This window comes from Cheilinus undulatus, linkage group 23 (assembly GCF_018320785.1).
Source record: "Cheilinus undulatus linkage group 23, ASM1832078v1, whole genome shotgun sequence".
NCBI lineage: Eukaryota > Metazoa > Chordata > Actinopteri > Labriformes > Labridae > Cheilinus > Cheilinus undulatus.
The window spans coordinates 29,706,998-29,730,380 of NC_054887.1; the positions used below are offsets into that span (position 1 = coordinate 29,706,998).

General features: G+C 39.1%; 1 protein-coding gene across 2 annotated transcripts; it reads left to right on the forward strand.

Moving 5' to 3' along the window:
- Positions 1-792: 792 nt before the first annotated feature.
- On the forward strand, positions 793-13,258 carry socs2 (suppressor of cytokine signaling 2). Of its 2 annotated transcripts, none has more exons than XM_041780979.1 (3): positions 793-1,273; positions 8,878-9,130; positions 9,890-13,258. In XM_041780979.1, exons 2-3 carry the CDS (start codon positions 9,004-9,006, stop codon positions 10,360-10,362), a joined length of 600 nt encoding a protein of 199 aa, XP_041636913.1. In that variant the 5' UTR covers positions 793-1,273; positions 8,878-9,003; the 3' UTR covers positions 10,363-13,258. The 2 variants fall into 2 exon arrangements, with proteins under 2 accessions (XP_041636913.1, XP_041636914.1); XM_041780980.1 differs by having other exon boundaries at positions 793-1,269.
- Positions 13,259-23,383: the final 10,125 nt, after the last annotated feature.

Here is a 23,383-nt window from a genome sequence, read left to right on the forward strand (position 1 = left end):
CAGTAAAGGAGCCACAGGCTGCACTTGAATCCAGGCCACCAGCTAACCACTCGGCCATCTGTGCCCCCATGCTTAAGTTTATTTTGGAGGAAGTATTGTACCTTATTACATTTTAGAAAGCAAAAAAAAAAAAACAACCGAAAGTCACAAGAGGAGGTTCTAGCTTTCTGTCAATTGCATGAAACTGGCCTATATTGTTCAGCTTTGACAAAAACAGCTTTTGTATTTGTCTTTCTTAAAAAGGTGTGGCCTTACCTGAACTATCTGGTTGGAGATATTCTCTTGTTATAGCCATTAAGGAAAGATTATACTTCGCTGTGCAACTCCCCAGTAGCTACTTGATACTTTAAGTAAACTTTAGTTGATTTATAGACCAGTAATTTTACTTCTACTTACTTAATTTCAACCATAGTACCTGTACTTTAAATTTATTATTATTGTTTCTAATAATTACAGAATATTTTGTTTACTGTAAGAATGTCCGTGTTTTTTAATATAGGCCATATTTAACCTATTTTTACTTTTCTACATTTGTTTTAAAGTACTACTAACTGTTTCTGTCTTAAAGAAGTAAAAACATCTATCACATATGACCCTAATCCTCTTCCGTACATTAAAACACCATGGGGAGGGGTGTGTTTGTGTATGTTGAGAGGGGGAGTTCGCACTCAGTGACCCCCGCGTGCCCACCGGAAGTCTCCTAGATATGTTGTTGATGTCTCCAAAAACGTCTCTGCACGTGCGCCCAACCAGTAATTTAAATATGTGACACCACACCTGAAGCCTGTGTGCGTGTGTTTTCTGTGAGTGTTTGTGCGAGCGCGTGTGAGCTGGACCACCTTAAATCGTTGCTCGCCGTACCACGTGACCGTATTCCTGGAAAGTTCCTGGAAACGCTTCTTTTGTGTTCATGGTGATCTCGGTTATTAGGCAGCTCGGCGGACACGCTATGCCCGAGCTCAGTGCCTCGCGGACGGACACGATGTTCGGATTCACTCGGTGATATCCTGACTGTACTATAAACGGGAATATTTATGTATTTTAGGATTTTATCGCCATATTCTTCCGTATGCCGCGCTTAACTTGCCAATATAACGGCTTTGACGTTGTCTTGTCGTCGGCTGTTTTTTCAAATTTGAGCCGTTGACGTAAGAAGAACCAAACATATACAAAACACTAACGGACACGTTATTTGGATTTTAACCGCCATAATTCAGCCAACATGTCGGACTCATGAACACGGAGGAACATCGCTGCCCCAGAGCCAAAGTAGGTACGTTAGCTTTTATTTAATTAAACAGGATAAATTAGTAATATCAGGTGTGTTACGACACATGTAACTGACAGGTAAGACGACAACAAGCAAAAAAATCCGGTGTTAAACACTAAAAGTGGTGCCAGCTCTGCTCCATGTCCTCAAAGGGAACCAAGAAGTCACATTACGCCAAATCCCATCGTTAATTGTAGCTAACTAAAGTCAGCTCTGTCACCGGCTGTTAAATCTACATCACCGACAATTATACTACACTTTATATTCACGTATTTTGGCCTTTATTTCCGTTTGTATTGATAAATTGACCTCCGTGTAATAACTTAGAATAACAGCCTAACAACACCAGTTGATAAAAGTCCCATACGAATGGATTAATATATTTCATTAAGCTAAATTTAATTCAAAATGTCATAGTTTAACTAAGTTTACTGCTGACATGTAAACCTGCCGGGAAAGTAAAATAATTTTTTTAATGTTCGCTAACGTCCACTCAAAAAAATCGGGTTTTAAGAAATCAGTATCAGGTGTTTCTCCCGTCTCATAACCATTTGAAATACATGTTTTTTTTTTCCAGTTTTATTTTCAGCGGATAAAAGTGAAATAATCTCATGTATATGAGGCTATACTTATACACAGACAACAAATGCAATTCCCAATGTTAGTACTTTAACATAAACTGGGTTTTATGATGACTTGTAAGCCTGCCAAAGTAAAGTTTTATATCTTCTTCTGAGTCCACTCCAAAATTCAGCAACTATAAATCACCATTACACAATTTGAAATAAAGATGTAGGAATGTACAGCAGCTGATAGGAAAAACAGTCTGGTGTAACTGTGCCAAATCCTGGTCTTGATTTAAGCAAATTAAAGTCACCCTAGGTCAGCAACTGTTACACTTACCTTATAGACATTTAACATAGTGTGAATACATTCTGGTCTTGATGGTGGTCTGTTTAGTTTAATAATCTCTTTTTATTACTTAAAATTATACCTAAAGGCGTAAAGGAGAGTTTATTAGTGCAAAGTATATTAGTGGCAAATTCCATAATTAATTTAGGAAAATTAAAGTCATCTTGGTTAGCAGGTGTTTCTTCTGACGGATGGACATCCAGGATTTTATTTTTTATCTTCCTGTTTTGATTTTGGCTGATAATAGTGAAAAAATATGATGTGAATTAGGCTTTAGTTATACATAGACCAGTGGATAGAGGTCCTTATAATGGAATAAAATATTTCATTATGCCAATCTACATCCACAGTGTTAGTACTTTGAATTAAACTTGGTTCAGTGTTGATCTCTAAACCTGCCATTACAGTAAATAAGCTTTATTTTGTCTAAGTCTACTCTAAAACTCTGCAACTATAATCAATAATTACTCAAGCTGAAAAGTAGATTTTATAAGATTGTAGAGCATGTGATAGGAAAATCAGTGGATCATAACTGCCAAATCCCACTTTGAAATAAGCAAATTCATCCAATTTACTCTGGTCTTCCACATTCCAGTCCGAATTTTGGTCAAGATTTATTCAACAAAACTCCTGTTAATTACTTTAAATCATATCCAGATGTTTAAAGGAAAGTATAGGTGGTGATAATAAACACAATAGTAACCCACCAGTGCTGCAGCCTGGTCATGATTGCGCCAGATCCCAGTCTTATTTTTAGCAACTTTGAGTCACCTTGGATGGCACTGGCTGATATTTTAAATGTTATTTTCCCTCATTAATTTCCAGTCTTTTCATAATCTCACAATCAATCTTAAATTATATCCAGATTAAATGTGTCCACAAATTTAAAGCCAAATTCAATTTAGGATGTTTGTAATTCCAGTTCAAGTTCATCTAAGTCCAGGTCAAAGTTCTGAAGAAGGTAGAGGTTGTTATAAAGAACTCAGTAGGAAAGCACTCGTGCAGCTGCTTGCTCATAATTGTGCCAAATCTAATTCTTATTTTTATCAGCTTAAAGTCATCTTGGGTTGTGCTGGCTGGACATTTAAAATGCTTTATTCAGTTAAATTCCAGTCTAAATTTTAGCAGTTAATAGCTAGATAAATTATACTCAGATCAGTGGATCTTTCCCCAAGCTGTCCCCAAATGGAGAATGCACTTCTCAAAGTCAAACTCAGTTTAAAATGTTTGTGATTTTAAAGCAGCTTGTTTTTGTGCTGCCATAAGGTAAATCTCATGTTTTATTATTGTTCAAGCACCACAATTCAGTGATCACAAATCAATATTTACTCAGTCAGAAAAGTTTATGTTTAAAGGAATGTAGAAGTGGTGCTAAGAAAGTGCTGTGCAGTGCTGCCACCTGCTCATGATTGCACCAGATCCCATTCTTATTTTTAGCATATTAAAGTCACCTTGGTTGGCGGCTGTTGCTTTACTCAGACTTTGAAAATGTGATATTATATCCCCTTGTTATTATCTAAAATTGCATGAGGACCAGTGGATACATCTGCCCACAAATGGGGAAATGCCCATCTCAAAGCTAAACTCAACTCAGCATGTTTGTAATTTGAGATAAACTCTGTTTTTAGCTGACTTTGAAACCTTGCATAAAAGTAAAACTCATATTTTATGTTCATTCAAGTCCAATCCAAAATCCAGCTATCAGAAATTAATATTACCTCAAGCAGAAAGGTGGGAAAGTTTAATGCTGAGTATAGGTGGTGAAAATTTATTTTACAAATTTAAATGAAAGAGAAATGTGCAGAATCCTTGGTGATCAGACTCCATCGTGATGGCTTCTTGTATTTGAAGGGGTAGTGAGGCAAACTGCAAGAATAGGATACCCTCTATGGAGACTAGACATTGGTGGTGGTGTTGAGAGATGCGGGTTCAGGTGAGGAGTGGACTTCTGAGAAGCTGCCCAGGAACCAATGAGGTGGTGTGGCAGAGGTATGCAGAATGAGATGAGCAGGAGACCTGTGAGGATCTGGACTAGATGCTCATGAACTGAATGGAGGTGGCTGGGGTGGAGGAGGGTTGCAGCACAGAACGACAAGCTGACAGATTTAAAATCTGACTGGTGCATGATGATTAGTCAAACAAGGCTGTGGCGGGATCTGATTAACTGAGTAGTTAGGAGAGTGAATGCCCATAATCAGCTGATCACCAGAGCAGGAAGAGAGAAGAAATGGAAAAAGAAGAGATATGAACGAGTGGTGACTAGAGAAAGAACAGAAACAGTCTTCCTGCTTGAACTTTTGCTGAGGTCCATTTTTAGCACATTAAAGTCACCCTGGTTGGTGGCTATAAACTTTATCTGACAGGCCTGTAAAGCAGAGACGAAGTGGTTACCAGTATTAATGACAACCGTGATGATATTTTCCCATGGTTATTATACCCTTTATATTTTAAAATCATGATAATCATTAGCAATAACCATGCTTTAGTGCCACAGTAAATAATGTCCAGACAGCACACTACGTAGGTAAGTTAACTGAGCTGGAAAAAAAACATTAATGGGTCAACTGAAGAGATAGAAAACATGCCAGAGGGGAGGCTACCTTCGACCGACGGCTCGATGAAAAAGCCAACTCAGGCCAAAATTAAGAAGGGATACACGGATGCATCTGCCCTGTTTACAAACGGCCATGGCTCAAATAATGTGGCAATATCTGTTGTGTCTAATCAGCTAAGCTGCTGAAGTGTGTTTTTTTTTACGGGGCAGAAAAAGTGACCTGTTGGAAAACTCTGATTGGATTTTGTGGCCAAATGTGTTACACCAAAGGAAGTATTAAAAGAAAACATCTGCATCAGTAACACCTGAATTGTTTTTTTTTTTAATCATAAAATGAAAAAAAAAGATGTTTAAAGGAAAGTCCAGCTGGTGATTGGAAAACAGTTTCTTACAACTTTCTGTTCTTAGAAGTGTGGAGATAATTGTCCACAATATCCATTAACCTTTAAGTAATTTGTATTAAATGTTGGGAGAACTTACTATAACATTTTTGGACGTTTTTTGGAAATTTTAGTGTGTTTTTTTGGGGGGGGGGGATTCGTGCTGAAATTTTTAAAGAATTTTCATGAAAACCTTTTTTTTGTTTGTTTTGGTTTTTGTTTTTTTTTTTTTTTTTTTTTTTTTTTTTTTTTTTGCATATTTTGAGAGTGTTTTGGGAAAATTTGCTCTGATTTTTTTCCATGGGAATTTTCAAAATTGTTTCTGGGAATTTGCCTTGAGAAAATTTCATGACTGGAAATTTAGGGAGTGCAATCCTTTGAAATTAAATCAGTTGTTAAGGAAATATCAATAGTTTATATTTCAGGGAATTTTAATGGATATTGGGGTCATTTTCTGCCATTTGTTTGGGAACATATTTGTAATTTTTTTTTTTTTTTTTTTTTTTGAGAAATTGGTAAGAAATTTAAAGGAGAATTTGCCTTGAATCTTTTGAGAATTTGCTTAAAATTTTTCAGGAATTTACATGGAATTCTTTGGGAATTTCTTTTTTTTTCTGAATTTTTATGCTTTATGATGAAGTTTCACTGAAACATTTGGGGAATGTTTGAAGAAAATTTGGGGTAATTTTTATGGGACCCTTTAAAATATGTTTACAAGAATTTTCACAAACATTTTAAGGATTTTGTATGACATTTTAAGGGATTTTTGTGGTCTCTGCAAAGAAAAAATTCCAAGAAATTTAGAAGTTTTATTCAGCGGTGTATTTTCTGAGTATGTATTGTTACAGCTGGCTCAAATGCCGAACATAACAATGGAAACTGAGATCAATATTGCTCCTTTAAATTTCAGACAATAAACAATTACCCAGTGACTTAACTTTGAAAGAGAGGCACTGACTTACTGGCTTAAAATGGAGAGATCTGGCACTATAAACTATCCAGAAACAAACTTATGCAACAGTTCCACTGCTTTCTGTTAAGTTGTAAAATTTAGTTTTTAAAATTTCTTACTGAAGAATCTGAAATTCTCCTGGCATGAATCAATGCTTATTTTTCTATAAATGCTTAAATTGGATGTATCTTTGGGGATTATTTGTGGTGAAAAAAGCAGCAGGATGCCTCTTGTGTGAGTTCTGAAATAAACCCACCTATCTTTAACATTAGGTTCAGTGGAGAAACATGGTTGCTTGCTGCTGCATGCTTATTATATTAATAAATAATAACATAATATATATTGTAGGAGATAAAGTCCTGATAGCCTTGTTTCCTGTTTTCGATGCTCATTGTTAAATTCATGTACTCAGGGTTTCTTAACTTATCTCAGATAATCATGATATTATTTAGCCCTCTAATAGTGTTGAGGATGCACCAAGCACCCGCTCTAACATCTTCAGTTTACTTTTCCATGAAAGTGTTGGAGAAAACTGCTGCATCACACCAAATCACCTCAGACTTCAGTCAGGAAAGGGTTTTCTTTTGTCTTAGCTGATGTATAAATCTGCCTTCATGATTTATTTCGCCCTCATAGAGTCTGCTCTCTAATTCTGCATGTAATAAGTCACAAACCGTGAAGTTCTACAGGCTCAATATAACAGTATTTAACGCAGGAATGTGAAGGAACAAAAGAGGTCATTGTCAGTGACTTCACTCCGAAGAAGGAGGTGTCCACTCCCAGCAAATAAAGCGAGATTAGATATTTGTTTAACCCTGTCAGACCTGAATCTTGTCCCCTACAACATCGGTTCCCAATCTGGGAACCATGCCTTGCACCCTCCTCTGAGGTTGTCAGCATTAGGTTTGCATGTTTTAAATAAAATCAATGTCACACACTTGGATGGTGATGATTGTTAGTAACAGATGTGTATGGGCATGTTTTGTTAGGATCATGTCACTGAAAAAAAACTAAAGTTAAATTTTCTTTCTGATCATTTTAGGATCAATTAAACATCAGACAAAGTTTCAATCATATCCAGGGTAGCAGTAGACCAATCATCAGCCTGCCTTATCATTGAGACTAATATTTGTTATTTCACCAAATATCGGTATCAACATTTTATTTTGCAGATAGTCAATAACGGCCGAAGTTGTGTCTCCAACTGTTTTTTAGTTTTGCAGACGAGTCCAATTTATGCTGCTCACTATATAGTGGATAGGAAGTAAGGAACGAGTGTGTGGTTTCAGCCACAGCCACCATGAGCGTATGGCATCACACTCCCGTTTTCCTGCTTCCACTGTGTTGATTCTTTGCAGATGAGGTCATGCAGCAGCAGAGAACTCCTGTTGGGGGGCAAGGAGGGATTTCTGGCCATGTTTTGAGCTGTTTACATCTATGCCAAATGTTCACAGTGCCAAAGTTAAAACATTCTCAAGTCTCAATCTACTTGTGTCCCGAAAGTAGTTAAATGTCTCAGGAAAAATAAGACATTTTTAAAAGATCGCGGTGAAACGGCGGCAGGCAGGAATGGAAAAAAGCTTTGGCAAACGGTGTCTCACAACGCTCATGCGTGTTCTGCTTCCACAAAGCAGCCCAGTTGGTTCAGTACAGTTTTGTCATGGTTTATCACATCAAACTCTGATCTTACCCGAGTTTCCTCAGTTGATGTCCATCCAGCTTTGCTAATTGTGATGCGAAATCAGTCTCTCTCTTTTTGGAAATTCAGATTAGGCTCAGCTGGTTGTTTGGCTCCCAAACTACTCTTCATTTGGTACTAGTTTGGCTTTTTTAATGTGGTTAAATAACGACAAAGGATGGAGGAAAGGACTCAAACAGGAGCTAGCTACCATGGTTCACATAAAAGAGCCGTTTCATAGCACAGGCTTTACTCGGTTTGCTCACCACTCAAGGTTTATTTGGTCGATAGCAGAGATGGGGACTCGAGTCCGCGACTTGGACTCAAGTCGCACACATCAGTGACTTGAGACTTGACTTGGACTTGCAAAAAATGACTTGTATGCATCTCTGGTTGATAGTACATCACCATTTCAATTAAAAGCTTGTTTGTGATAAAATTAGTTTATTTTTATGTTGAAGAGACTCAGCTAGCCTCTGAAGTCAGTACAAGACTCATCTAAGAGGCCTAGGACTGAGTACTTTGTGATATTAGTTAATCACCTCCATGCCACATTGGTAAATCAGTTCAATTCTGGAGGAAAATAACTTTTTTGTAGTGTTGGGATCATACTCAATGTATGTAGATATTTTCTGATGATGATTGCAGTGCACAGGTCCAAAGCAGTCTATGGCTTTGAGCTGTTTCTCATGTTGGTAGGGCTGAATTGTTTTTTCCTTCATTTTTAGCATGCAATTTTACTTCTGCCACATTAAGTACATTTTGTACATTGTAATAAATGCATATTGGTCCAAAATATCAGTTATGGTCTCATGAGCTGCTAATCATCAGTATCGGCTCTGAAAAACTAATATTGGTTGACCCCTGAAAAGGAGAGAAGGAGATGGAGAGAAAGGCTCTAACTAAACATTCATATGTTGTCAGTGCATTGGCTGATCTCACTCATCGTAGCTGAATGTCAGCAGAAAAAACCCAGATCAGGTCATTCCTGGTATCAACATTATTATCTTACATTATTACATTTCTGAATGGTGTCCATTATGAGAGGAAAGAGAAAACGCTCCATCACATGAAAAGATGAGTTAAAGTGACTACATCTGAGTGCTCTGATGGATTTTTATTTGTTTCCAGGAGCGAGTAGACCAGTGCACACCAGGTCGACCCCCCCTCCCCCTATCCCCTGCTCCCCTCCTCCCTGTGCTGCAGACCTCCTCTCATGTCTGAGCCTAACACTAGGCTGAAGGTTGGACCTGTCCAATGACCTGCCAGTCCTCCGAGTCCACAGAGAGCATCGAGAACGAGCGACGAGCCGACAACAACTCCAGGGCTGTGGAATCAGACGAGAGCCGCATCGCCTTAGCCATGAAGGACCTGAGGAACACGGGTACACTTTGTTTATTTAACAATGGCTTGTCTTAAACTCAAAAGCTTGGTTTTTGTTATAATCCTGGAGCTAAATAAACTATTAGACCCCCCGCCCAAACTTGGATTAGCTGAAAAATGCAAGGTCATACAAGGTCTGAGACTATCCAGGAGATATATCCTGCTGGGTTACAATCTGTGTGATGCAGATATTTGTCACCTAAGCAACATTAGAATAATTTAAGTTGGCAAAATATTTTACACTTTGATACCGCTGAATACCACACATTAAAAGAGACAAATCTTGATTATTTTAATCATCAAAAGCAACAAAACACTGAGAAACAAGAACATCTGAACGTCAAAAAGGACGTGGGAGATTTTTTACCTTGACATTGTACTTCCAGCTTAAATATATTGGCCTAGACAGACAGAGGGGCAGCCTTAAGACAGAATGCCTCTGTCCATTGCTGTTGCATAAAAATACAACTTTTATATAATGCAGGCATATAGGAAGAAACAAAAACAGCACCCAGAATCACAACAGAAGTTACAGATTTGGCGTACCTCAGGGTATGATTCTGGGCCCTCTCATTTTCTATCACTTAATCAGTTAAACTTAAAAACACAAAAAATATAATATATAAGGCCATCTTAGGACTGAAAAGTGCAGGTCTAGACTGTACTCATTTTTATGTCGTGTACAAAGAAAGAATTTCTTTTCCTGTTTTTTTCCAGCAGTTTTATTTCTTACGTGTTGTGTCCTTCTCTCTGGGTTCAGGTTGGTACTGGGGCAGTCTGACAGCTAATGAGGCTAAAGAGATCCTCCAAGACTCGTCTGAGGGGACCTTCCTGGTGCGGGACAGCTCTCAGAGGGATTACCTGTTCACCATCTCGGCCATGACGTCGGCGGGTCCCACCAACCTACGGATCGAGTACAAACATGGGAAGTTTAAGCTGGACTCAGTGGTGCTGGTGAAGCCCAAGCTGAAGCAGTTCGACAGCGTGGTACACCTGGTGGAGCACTATGTCCACCTGTCCCGCTCCACTGACAGATCAGGGGCCAATTCTACGGCTTCCACGGCGCCAAACGGTACCGTGCAGCTGCTGCTCACTAAGCCCGTGTACACGGCCATGCCCGCTCTGCAGCACCTGTGCCGCATCGCCATCAACAGGAGGACTCGGAGGGTGCAGGAGCTGCCGCTGCCCAACAGACTCAAGGACTACCTGACAGACTACAGCTACCACGTGTAGACAGGGAGCAGGACTCACTGTGAAACATCCCAGCATGCGCTGCTCCCAAATGTCTGAGCAGTTGCAGGAATAAAGCAGATCCTGGATAGCAGGGAGGACTCGTCTGTGCTGGTCTGAGGTTTTCTGACAGACGATAAACTGATGTTTGCTCCAACACACTGCCCTCACACATCGGATTAAAGCAGAGACGCTGGTCTGATGTTGAGATGAAACTTAAAGCTTTAAAAATCAGACAGAACATGCTGGAAGTCCAGGTTTAGACCGAGGCTGCACAATAGTAGAAGTATAAATAGAATAGAATAGTTCAAGTCCATGTAAGGCTGGCAACTCACTGAATATCTTCAAATCTTATCTGGTTTAAAAAGCACTGGAGACCATAGACAAAAGGACGATTCCAAACTATTTCTAACATTATGATCTTCCAAAAGACCAGGGGTTATCAACTACATTTATACAAGGGCCAGTTTTTTATTTGGCAGACACTGGGGTATGAGCGCTTAAATAGACTAAATATTTATTTTTTAAAAATTTGGTATAATTCACATATTTTTGTTCAAAGATACTTTCATTCAATTTTACATAATTTTTAGCCTTTAACAGTGAGATCGGTCGCCATTCCGCAGCCAGCCACAAGAGGGCGGTTGAGGTATTTTAGCCAAATGTTTCTGAAGCTGTCATGTTGTCCATCACTGAGTTTGATGCTAATATGCTATATAGTGATTAATTAAAAAACCCAAGTGGGAAACCTGCACTCCCAAAACTCCTAAAGTCAAAATTTGACACAGAAATGGCAGTTTTAATCAAGAATTGCTAGTATCAGCTGACAGGTGGATTTGGATATAAAGTTATTCCTGTAATTCCACCTTTAATAGCTACTCTAGCTACACAATTAATGTTACTCCATAAGTCACTGTGGCTAATTGCCTATAGCATTGTGAGCTGTAGCAAATGAGCTTGTGAGCTTACCTTTAGCGATATTAGTTATGTGTCTCTGTTAACCAGATATCTTATGCAGCTAATGGATCAACATAAGTTGCATTAGCTGTGTTAGAATGTTCTTTTTTCCTGTAAACAGACTGTTAACTCAGCTTTAGCAAATGTTTTGTAATCAGGTTTTGCAGGTCAGGTTTATAACTTTTAACTTTTGGTATCCTTCCATTACCTTAACCTCAAACCAATCCAATTTTATTTTGAAAGTTTTAGCATGCAGTTTTGATTCTGAAATAGACGGCGTCTCAGGTGAACCGTCTGTGAGAGAGGCCGTCAGAGATAAACCCGTCTACAGCCAGAACCCTCTCGATTTCTTTGTTATATTTCTTTTTATTAAAGCATGCAGCACCGTTTAAAACAGACAGTATGGTCACTACTGAGAGAAGCAGAAGCTAACTGTTGTCATATGTAACATTGAGCTCTGGTGTGAGGCACACTGAGTGCAAAAAAGCATTGTCTATGGACACAAACCCCTTACCCTGAGTTTCCACAGTCTATCTGTGCAATATTCTGTCCCGCCTGCACACTTTGGAGCAGATTGTGCCCTTTCTAGTCAATCTTTGGGCTTCCACAGCACGCCAGAACTGCCACTCTGCTAGAGATACACAACAAGTCTATTTTCAGTGGAGTTACAGCATGCCACAATCTGCACACTGCAGAATCTTCCAAATGGGATGAAATAAACGAGAATGCACAAAGTATCTAATCAATTTCAAAGCAAAACACCATGTATAGACAGCAGATCCTTTATCCCATCACTGTATCAATATTATGTCAAGACAGGACGCAAATTAAATACAAATCAGCACCGTCCAGACGAAGAAACATCCTGTTTCCTTATTCCAGAGTTCACCTGTGAGCCAGCTGCAGACTAGAATCCCTGATGTTAGAAAACATTCAGAGATTGGATCAGCGTCATAATTAACAGCATAATCTTAGATCTCTGAAGTCTGACAGACCCGAGTCTAACACCTGGACTTCCAGCGTCTCTGATTCCCGATTTAGCAATAGATTTTCTGGACTCTTCAACATTTACAGCGCCAAAACTTTCACTCTCTTCATAAAATATTTGAAACTCTTCATCATAAAAAGTCAGTCCAAAGCAGTGGATATCAGATGGATCAGATAGCGTATGACGGTGATATACCAGACATCCAGGAGGGTAATGATTGCAGGTTTATTACTTTGAATAATTTATTATCAAAGAGACGTTTGCGTTGATGTTTCTGTCAAAGTCACAGGAAATATCTGATTAATATTTCTGCTTTTAATGACTCTTTTGTAAAATTTGACTGTTTTTTAAATGCTGTTCTGTTGATCCTTGAAGCCTTTTCTTATGCAGCTGAAACAAACTATTTACATGACAGGATATCAAACAATATTTGGTTAAATCACCTTTTTTCATGTTACCATGACAGCCAAATGACACGGGGAAATTTATTTCTCATTTTGAACTGATAAAGCAGAAGTTTCCAAATGATATTTTCAAAAATCGGTGTAAAAAATGAGTGTGAAAGTGGCTTTTGTAAGAGCATTATTATCAGTTTGTTATTGTTTCTATGAGTGATTTATTCCTCTTTTATTTGGCTAAAGAAATGTCCGTGTTTGGTAACAGAGAGCCAACAATTCCCCCACTTTTAAAGGTATTTTATGGCTTTTATTTAGCTGAAACACAAAGATTTTCTTGGAGTCAAAGTTGTTTCTTTTTGGTGGCAGAAACTTGATTATTTTCATACTTAAATCCCTTTTTTGTGCCTAAAACAAAGGAAAAGAAATGTCTTAACAGTTAATTTTGTCACAGAAACGTCTTGATATTTATTTATTTATTATTTATTTAATTTGTCCAACCAAAAGTCCAAAAAACTTCTTTCATTGATTTTCATTTTAGACAAATAAATGCAGCAAATGTTCAACAAAACACCCACTGTTTCCTCACTCTTACTTTGTTGTTATTCTGCTCACGCAGGACAAATGGAGCCATCTGATTGGCTGCCCGAGCCACAACTGTGAGGAGTTCACTCTGATGTTTGTGATGTGTCTGATCGATCTGTGAGCAGCACAGAAACAAACAGACATGTTTTTGATGCTTTTCATGTGTTATGAGTTTGACCCCAGCAGGCTCCCGTCGGACTCTGACCCCGCTGGATGTAGTACTCGTAGCTGTCGGCCAATCAGAGCGCAGGAAAACAAAGAGTGGGCCACAAAGGACAAAAGCTAGAGAAGATTTATCCTCATCTTATGTGTTGCGTTGCAGGGAAAAATATTAGCATCTTTGTTTAAACCGTGGTAAACTTTTTGTTTAATTCTAATCACTGACTTAAATCATTTTTTCACAGAAAAGCTCTCATGTTGTTTACAAGTTTAATCCTGAGAAATCTGCAGAGGTAAATCTTCTTAGTTTACAGGCTTTTCTTAAAACGAAACAAATATGTCCGCCTGATTTGAGGAGTCACGTGGCTACAATCATGTCCTCCAAACCTCAGCTTTTCTTTTTATTCTCATTTGTTTATTGCTTGGTCATGAAACGATAACCCTCTTCTTCTTTTAACAACAGTCTGTAAATGTCTGGGAGTGAGGAGACCAGCTGTTGGAGTTTTGGGAGCGGAATGTTGTCCCATTCTTGTCTGATGTAGGATTCTAGCTGCACTTCTTTGCCCTAGTTTCCATTTTCTGATGCTCCAAATGTTTTCTATGGTGAAAGGTTGACCGCAGGCAGGACAAATCAGCACCCGGATTCTTCTATTGTGAAGCCATGCTGTTGTGATGGATGTGGTATGTAGTTTGCTGAAAGAGACATCTTGATGGGAGCATATGTTTCTCTAAAACCTCTATCTGCTTTTCAGCATTGAAAGTTCCAGATGTGTAAGCTGCCCACGCCATAGGCACTAAAGCAACCCCATACCATCAGAGATGCAGGCTTTAGAACTGATAACAAGCTGGATGGTCCCTCTCCTCTGTAGCCTGCAGGACACTTCGTTTGGGGTTTTCAAAAAGAATTTAAAATTTTGATTCATCTGACCACAGAACAGTTTTCCATTTTGTCTCAATGAGCTTTGGCCCAGAGAAGACAGCAGTGTTTCTGGATCCTGTTCACACATGGGTTCTTTCACATGATGCAGCTTTAACTTGCATTCTTGAATGGCATGGTGGACTGTGTTGACACCATTATTTCTGTAAGTGTTCCTGAGCCCATGCAGTGATTTCGTGCCTGTATTTAATGCAGTGCTGCATGAGGGCCCAAAGGTCATGAGCACCCAGTACTGACCTTTGGTCTTGGTCCTTGCACACAGAGATTTCTCCAGCATCTCTGAATCATTTAATGGTATGTACTTTACTAAAAGTCTTCACAAGTTTTTGGAGTTTTACCATTCCGCATATTGGTGAACCTCTGCCCTTCTTTACTTCTGAGAGGCTCTGCCTCTCTAAAATGCTCCTTTTATACCCAGTCATGTTACTGGTCTGTCACCAATTAACCTAATTGATTTCAAAATAGTCCCCCAGCTGTATTTCATTAGTACCACTTACTTTTCAAGCCTTTTGTTGCCTTGTCCCTACTTTTTGAGATGTGTTGCTACCATCAGATCCAGAAGGAGCTCATATATTTTTTATGAAATGGTCAAATGTCTTGGTTTCAGCATCATCTTCTATTGTTAAGAAAATATGGGTTTAGGACAGCAATACTCAACCCGTGGCTCTTGAGCCACATGTGGCTCTTTTGTGATTATTTGTGGCTCTTTTATGTCTTATTTGTAATATTTTTCCTCTAGAAAACCTCGAAAAAGGTCAACTTTAACCTCAGATATTATCTATTGCAAGTTACATTAATCAGTTTGTTTCCCACTCTAGTGCAGTTGGCTTTAGTTGTCAAACTTTATTTTTTGTCCGTATATTTCCTCTGCCCTTATTTCAGAATCAGAATCTATTTGCAATTTTTCACCTGTTTTTTCCTGTTTTTTTCCATTTTTAATCAATTTTTGCTGCTTTTTAAGCCCAAGTCTGCCACTTCTTTTTGACCCTTTTTCCTTTTATCCAGCTTTTTGCTATTTTCAAATTTTGACCTTTCCTGCCCATTTGAGCTGCCTTTTGCAATTGAATGCACCTTTTTTTTTTTCTTTTTTTTCAAGATTCCGTTTACTCTCTGTTTAGGATGTTGTAAATATGCGGTTATTTCCACATATTTACTTGAATATTCCACAGAAACGCTTAAGTTGTTTACCAGTTCTTGTCTAATTCTGTGAAATCTCCAGAGGCAAATCGTCTTAGTTTACCGGCTGTCCTGAAAACGAAACAAATGATTTATCGAGTCATGTGGCTGCGATCACGTCCACCAAATTTGATCTTTCTGTTCATTCATTCATTCCTGTGTTGAACCATTTCGGCCAGATTCCAATGAAGAATCTCACATTTTAAGGATTCCTGGTTAATCTTGAACACTGGTGTCCTTAAGGCCATGAGACAATAACCCCTTTAGTGTGGTGTGGTTCCACCAAGCTGTCCTGTTTGGTTCAGTACGGCCTGGCAGGCCAAATTCTCATCTTGGTGATGGGAATTCAAGCTCCTTTTAGAGCTCCAGATCCTTTGGCTCAACTCTGTAAAAAAGCTGGTCTTCTAGCTCGTTGATGGCTCTTCATTTGGGACCAATTTGGCTTTTATTATGTCTATTAAACAGCAACAAATGGCAGCCAGCTCCTTTTTAATCTAACCGGTAACTAACAAGGGTTATTTGCTAAATAGTGCATCATAAATTCCTTAGAAATCTGACAGAAAAGCTGTTCAGCTAAATGTAAACCATGGCACAGTTTCTATTTTCCCATTTAAACCACTGTTGCACAGGAAGTGGTGAATCTTTTCACCAATTAACCGGCTGCAGCGAGTCCAGCTCCATCAGGTACAGTAGGTACGTTTGGGACCCCAACAGAAGAGTGCCAGAAAGTAAGACATAATGGGTGTTTAGTTTGTTTTTGTTTTTGTTTTTATTTTTTTTTTTGTACCTCTCCCAACTTTAAACAGTTTGAACACAAATAACAGTGCATAGAACTGGACCACTTAGTTGGCACACAGCAAAGCTGTCAAGTTTTCTGTTGAATTCAGTTCATATTCAATCTATTTCATAAAAACGTTAACTTTGGTCCTGACTGGCATTGATCCAAAGCAGTTCTGTGTTAAATCAACATAATTCTAGAGCTTTACTTTCACCTAAAAACTACATCACAGTCCAAATTATTATGCAAATTATAATTTCTCTTATTTTCCTAGTCAATGCAAATGACAGTCAGTATAATTTTTAAGTCATCAATAGTTAGAGCATAATTCAGATTTTATTGAGCAACCCTACCAATGAAACTATTCAAAATGAACTGTTCCAAATTATTATGCACAACAGAGTTTCAAAACATTTTATAAGTTGTAAAGAACTGAAAATGGTCATTTGTAGAACTGCAGCATTAGGAGGTCATATTTACTGAAATCAAAGCTATTTCAATCAAAAACATCTTAACAGGTCAAGTTTCTCTCCTTTTATGCCCATAGCAGCCAGTGACACAGAGGGATTCTTTGCAGCATGAGATGGTGCATTGTCATGCTTGAAGATAATTTTGCTAAGAAAGGCATGGTTCTTCTTTTTGTACCATAGAAGAAAGTGGTCAGTCAGAAACTATATACTTTGCCGAGGTCATTTTCACACCTTCAGGGACCCCAAAGGGGCCTACCAGCTCTCTTCCCATGATTCCGTCCCAAAACATGACTCCGCCCCCTCCTTACTGACATCGCAGCCTTGTTGGGACATGGTGGCCATCCACCAACCATCTACTACTCCTCCATCTGGACCATCAAGGGTTGCACAGCACTCATCAGTAAACAAGACTGTTTGAAAATGAGTCTTTATGTATTTCTGGGCCCACAGCAACCATTTCTGCTTGTGAGCATTGGTTCGGGGTGGCTGAATTGTAGGTTTACACAAGGATCAAGGATATCTTTATTATCCCGAGGGGCAATTTGTTTCACAGCCAGCAGTACCATACAAACAATTTCTCTTACAATAAGAATAAAGTAAAAGTTCGGACACATAGGAAACATTCAGAGACATAGAAAACAACGGCAATGGCATCAGAATAAATAAGTCATGGACAAATTTTACCTTGAACTATTCAATAGGCTAACGGCAGTCGGGATGAAATAATTTTTCAGTCTGTTCGTCTTACATGATGGAAGGACATATCTGTGTCCAGAAGGGAGCATGGGAACTCCTTAAAGAGTGGATGTCCTGGTTCACCGAGGATGGACTGGGCTTCTTTAAGAGTTCTGAGTTTGAATAAGTCAGTCAGATCACTCAGAGTAGTGCCTGCAATTTTGCAGCAGGTTTTAACGAAATCTAATCTTTTCAAATTAAGTGAACCATAAAAACAGATGAAGAGAATGTAAGAACAGATTCAATAAAACAAGAATAAAATATTTTCAGAAAAACACTGTCCATGTTTAAAATCCAAAGCTTGCGATAAAAATACAATCTCTGGTTAACTTTCTTGCAGACAGTATCTACCTGAGGCTTGAAGCTCATTTTGTCATCCACAACAGTACCCAGGTATTTATATTGGCTCACTTTCTCCACGGACTGTCCATTAATCAACAAAGGAGAAATGGCAGTGGGATTCTTCCTAAAATCCACAGTCATTTCTTTTGTTTTTAAAACATTAATCTTTAAAAAGGATTTGTCACTACCGCAAGCCTCTGGAGGATCCTGCACCTTGAAGTTCATGGCACCAGCAGCTTCAAATGCCTGTTTGCTGCTTTGTAATGACATTTTAGCAGCTGCTATCTTAATCCGATGAATTTGTCTGGCAGAAACCTTCCTCATTATGCCTTTATCTGCATGAACCCATCTGTGCTCTGAATAAGCCACATATTTCTTCACAGTATAAAATCTAGTGTTTTTATACATTGTCCAAGGCATTGCACTATTTGAGGCTTTTCAGCAGCAGAGATCCTTTTTCTTTCCCATATTGCTTGAAACCTGTGGCCTGCTTAATAATACATAAAACACAACATACACATCACAAAAGTATACAAAAGATGCAAAAAAGAGGAAACTGTTCTTTTATTCCTTCGCAGAGAAAAAGACTAGTGTGTCAGGATTTTTCTTTATCTCTGTGTTGCATGGAGTTGTACATTTTTCTTTATTTCACTTGAGTGTCCCACAGAAATGCTGACGCTGGCGTTGTTTAACAGCTCTTGTCTAATTCTGTGAAATATCCAGAAGTAAGTCGTCGTAGTTAGTCAGCTTTCCTTAAAACAAAACAAATACGTCTGCCTGATTTGACAAGTCACGTGGCTGCAATCGTGTCGACCAAACTTCGGCTGTCAATGCTGAAGGCTAATCTGTTTTTGAATTATTCATTTATTTATTTCTTTGCTGATCCTTTTTGCCAGGATTCCATCGAAGTAAATCGCATTTTAAGGTTTCCTGATTAATGTTTAACAACGTCTTGCAGGCACTGAAACAATAACCCCTTAAACTGTACTGTACCGGGGCGTGCAGCTAAAACGCCAAGTTTTCTGGTATATTGAATTCATACTTGATCTAGTTAGAAGGCATCTATTTCATAGAAACTTTAACTTTGGTCCTGGTTCATGCTAAATGGAAGCTATTGTCTTATTTGGTGAATTCATAAGTTTCCTGTTAAATCCACCCAGTTTAAAAGCTTTACGTCCACCTTTAACTGCAACTTTAAAGATTTACCCGTGTCAAAATTTAAGATTAAAATGCTTTCACAGTATCAGTTTCCTGTTGAATCAACATAATCCACAAGCTTTACTTTCAATTAAGAATTGCGGCCTCAGGCTCAAAATTTAGGCCTAAATTTGCTCCAAGAATCGAGATAAAGTCGCTGAGATTCTGCCATTTCCCCATGTAGGATCTTGGGGAGATTTTTGTTTATTTTCACTTATTTACTTGAATTCTTATTCCACAGAAACTCTGACGCTGACGTTGCTTACCAGCTCTTGTCTAATTCTGTGAAATCTCCAGAGGTAAGTCTTCTTAGTTTGCTGGCTTTCCTTAAAATGAAACAAATATGTCCTCCTGATATGACGAGTCATGCGGCTGCGATCATGTCCACCAAACTCTATCTTTTAATATTGATGGTTTGCCCCTTTGATTCATTTATATATTTTTATATATAGATTCCTCATTAATATTGAGCATCACCATCTTTCAGGCCATGAGTTTATAACCCCTTAAATGTGGTCTACCTCCACCCAGCAGTCCGGTTTGGTTCAGATCAGCCTGGCACGGTAATTCCTCATCTTCAACAACCAATGTCTGTCCAGCTCAGCTCTTGGTGATGGGAAATCCGGCTTCTTTTACAGATCTGGTTCATTTGGCTCAGCTCAGTAATCCAGTCCCCCAAACGGAACCATTTTGCCTGAAGTACAGAGCCTATAAAAATATTTAATTAGTATTCCTGGCTACCATTACACCACAAAGTCAAAAGAACACTCCAAATAACCCAGAGAAAACGTAAAGGAAAAGTAGAAGTCAAGGGAGAGACTTGACCCTCAATCGTGAACAAGACCCCAAAATACTTGAACTCCTTCACCTGAGGCAGAGACCCACTCCCCACCTGGAGGGAGCACTCCATCATTTTCTGGCAAAGACTTCGGCCTTGGAGGTGCAGACTCTCATCCCAACCGCTTCGCACTCAGCTGCAAACCGTCCCAGTGCCTGCTGGAGGTCCCCCGCTGAGGAAGCCAACAGAACCACATCATCTGCAAAAAGCAAGATGTATATGCAGTCACTTATTTCACATTACATATTCTTATTCAATTGACATTACTTTGTAGAAATCTGTCTTCATTTTGATATTTAAGATGTTTAAGTGTAATTCTTTGGTTTAAAAAGCTGAATTATATTGGCCATAATTGATTTATAAAATCAATAAAAAGGTAAAACATAAAAGGGGCTGAATACTTTTTATTAGGATTAGACCTAGCAGGATTAAATTCCTGCTAGGGTCTACCTATGACGTCCTACCATCACCCCAGAACCTAAAGTGCTGGGTTGACGGGGGCCCATCGTGTCCTTTGTGCTCCCAGACAGCAACCTTGAGGCACATTTTGACAGGATGTAAGATCAGTCTGTCACAAGGTAGATATACATGGAGGCATGACAGGGTTTTGAAGAGTCTAGCAGCAGGAATTGAAAACAGAAGGCGACAGGTGAATGTAGGATGTAATCAGGGAACGAGGACGGTTCAGTTTGTCAGAGAAGGAGAGAAGGTTAAAGGAGGTAGGTTATTAGGTAGGCACCAGTTAGGCCAGTTAAAGGATGCTAAGGACTGGGAGATGCAGGTAGATTTAGGAGGGAAACTTGTGCCACAGGAGATAGTTTGCACCAATCTGAGGCCTGACATAGTGCTGTGGTCTGCCAGTCAGCGTGTAGTTTATTTTATAGAGCTGACGGTTCTGTGGGAGGATTCTGTGGAGGAAGCCTATGAAAGGAAGAAGCTGAGATACGCAGAGTTAGGAGCAGAAGCTGAACAGCGAGGATGGAAAGTTAGGACTCGTCCAGTAGAAGTGGGATGTAGAGGGTTTGTAGCAAGGTCAGCTGTTTCATTACTTAGAGAGCTGGGAGTGCAGGGACAGAATTTGCGAGAGACAGTCAAGGAGATGTCGGATGAAGCAGCTCAGACCAGCCAGTGGATTTGGATGAGGAGGAGTAATGCCAGCTGGGGCAAAAATGAAGGCTGACAAAACCCTGTAACTTCTCTATCCCTTAGTTTTGTCTAATCCTCTCTCTACTCTGTCTTCCCTACTCTGTAGGTGGCATGCTGTTGAGGCTGTTTGGGCCATGTGGTAAGATAGGTAAGATGATGTCTGCATGGTGGGTGGTGAGAGCTGGCATGGAGGGGGGTTGGCTCTGGGAAGGAGGGTTCCCACTTGACAACCCCTGAGAAGTGCTGGTTTCTTACTACCCGTGGGTCTGCACGGTTGATTTGTGGAGGCAATAGTAACGGATTAGGGATTTCTTCACTGAGCACTGATCCTCTTTATAGGGCACAAGTATCTTGTGTTTCTGTAAAATTATAGGTACCGTATGTATTTTAAACAACAAAAAATGAAAAAAATGGAAACCTGCTCTGAAATGGGTATTCATACTCCTGATTTAGGAAGTTCTCTTTGCTTTCTTACCTGAAAAGCTTCTATATTTAGTTCCCTCGCTCTGATTGCTTTTAGCTGAGCGGTAAAGAGACCTGCCTCTGACATAAAACATTAACCTGTGACATTAACTTTCTGGTAAATCCAGCTCAAATTTGATCCATTTAGTGGAAATCTGCTTCGTAGAACATTCACTTTGGCCTCGGTCGACCTTATTAGAAGCTATTGTCTCGCTATATCCACACAGTTTAAAAGCTTTACTTCTAAGGGAATATCTCAGCCAAACAAAATATTGACCTGGCTGTGAATGTCAAATGTTAAAGATCTGACCTTCTTTTGTTCCAGACTCCATTGAGGAGCCTCTTGTTTTCAGGACCCTGGTAAATTTGGTTCATATTTGATCTACTGAGCAGAACAGGGTTTCATAGAAACATTAACTTTGGTTAACCTTATTAGAAGCTAGTGTCTCATTCTGTGCATTCTTGTTAGATCAACTCTTTTTGGATTCCTTGTTTATCATGAATGTTTAACGCTGAGGTACAGGATAAAACATTCAACATTATCCAGTTTTCTGGTAAAGGTAGGTCATATCTGATCCATTCACAGGAACTCTGCTCCATAGAAACATTATCTTTGCCCTTGTTTTACCTTATTTGAAGCCATTGTCTACTTCTGTGAATTCCTGCCAAATCCGCCCAGTTTAAGGGATTCTCTCTGACCTAAAAATTACAACAACATCGACCTGGCTGTAAAAATCACCCTCAGCTCTGACTGATTAATTGTTAGACATTTTTTTATTCCTCTTATTGCTTTTTTAAATCCTCTCTGATGAAGAATCTCATGTTTGAAGGATTCCTGGTTAATCGTGAGCATCTTTAGGGTCATATTCAAGTCCTCTGGAGAACTCGGTTTGTTAGTGATCAAATGACTTTAACTTAAATTCGTAGAAACAAGAGGTGTAACGGTTTGTGTACTCATCCCGAACAGGTCATGGTTTAGCGTAGTAGTCACCATAGACTGTAGAAAGAATTGGACAAACCCCGTGTGACGTCAGCCGTCTGCTTACAATAGGCGGACTCAAACAGCTCTTGAAGCCACTCCACGGCGGCTTCAATACTGAAGTCAGCTGCTGTGTCCGAAATCACTCCCTATTCACTATACAGTGAATACGCCATTTTGTAGTGGTGCCCGAATCCTGAGTGAGCTTTGTTATTCACTATATAGTGCACTCATTCCATCCCACAATGCATTGTGAAAAGTAGTGAACAACCGATGGTCACTAGCCCAGTAATATTTACTATAAATATTGGTAAATATTTATGGTAAATAAATATTTAGTGGTAGCAGTAGTGGTTGCTGCTCTCAGACATGACAGACGAATGAGAGGAGCACAGAAACACATTTAAAAACTTTGAGAAATAATCTGCCGCACACTGAGATAGACTTTACTTTTTTTACTTTTTCCTGTTTTTACGAGATAACAGGAAATTCAAAAATAAATAAATTCCTGTCTTTACGAGATAGTTATGTCGTAAAACAGGAAAATTAAATTAGCCACGTTGGAGGGGGTAGGTGGAACAGATGTGGTTAGGGTATAAACGGAGACCAATACAGGGACTGGTTTTCAGCATTTAATGAGGTCTGCAGAAGACACAAAGCATATAATTTGCCCTCTGTTCTTCTGTCTGCACCGCAGCTCCCTCAGCAATGCGGAGCAGCACTGTGTGGGACAGAGAGGAGGAGCTACGGAAGCCCAGGAGGCACAGAAGTCATGAAGGGCGAAAATGTCAGTTTCCACAGGATAATTGAAATAACCCCAAATAGAAATAAGTAATTGAGATAAAATTCACAAATACCAAATAAAATATTCAAATAAAAC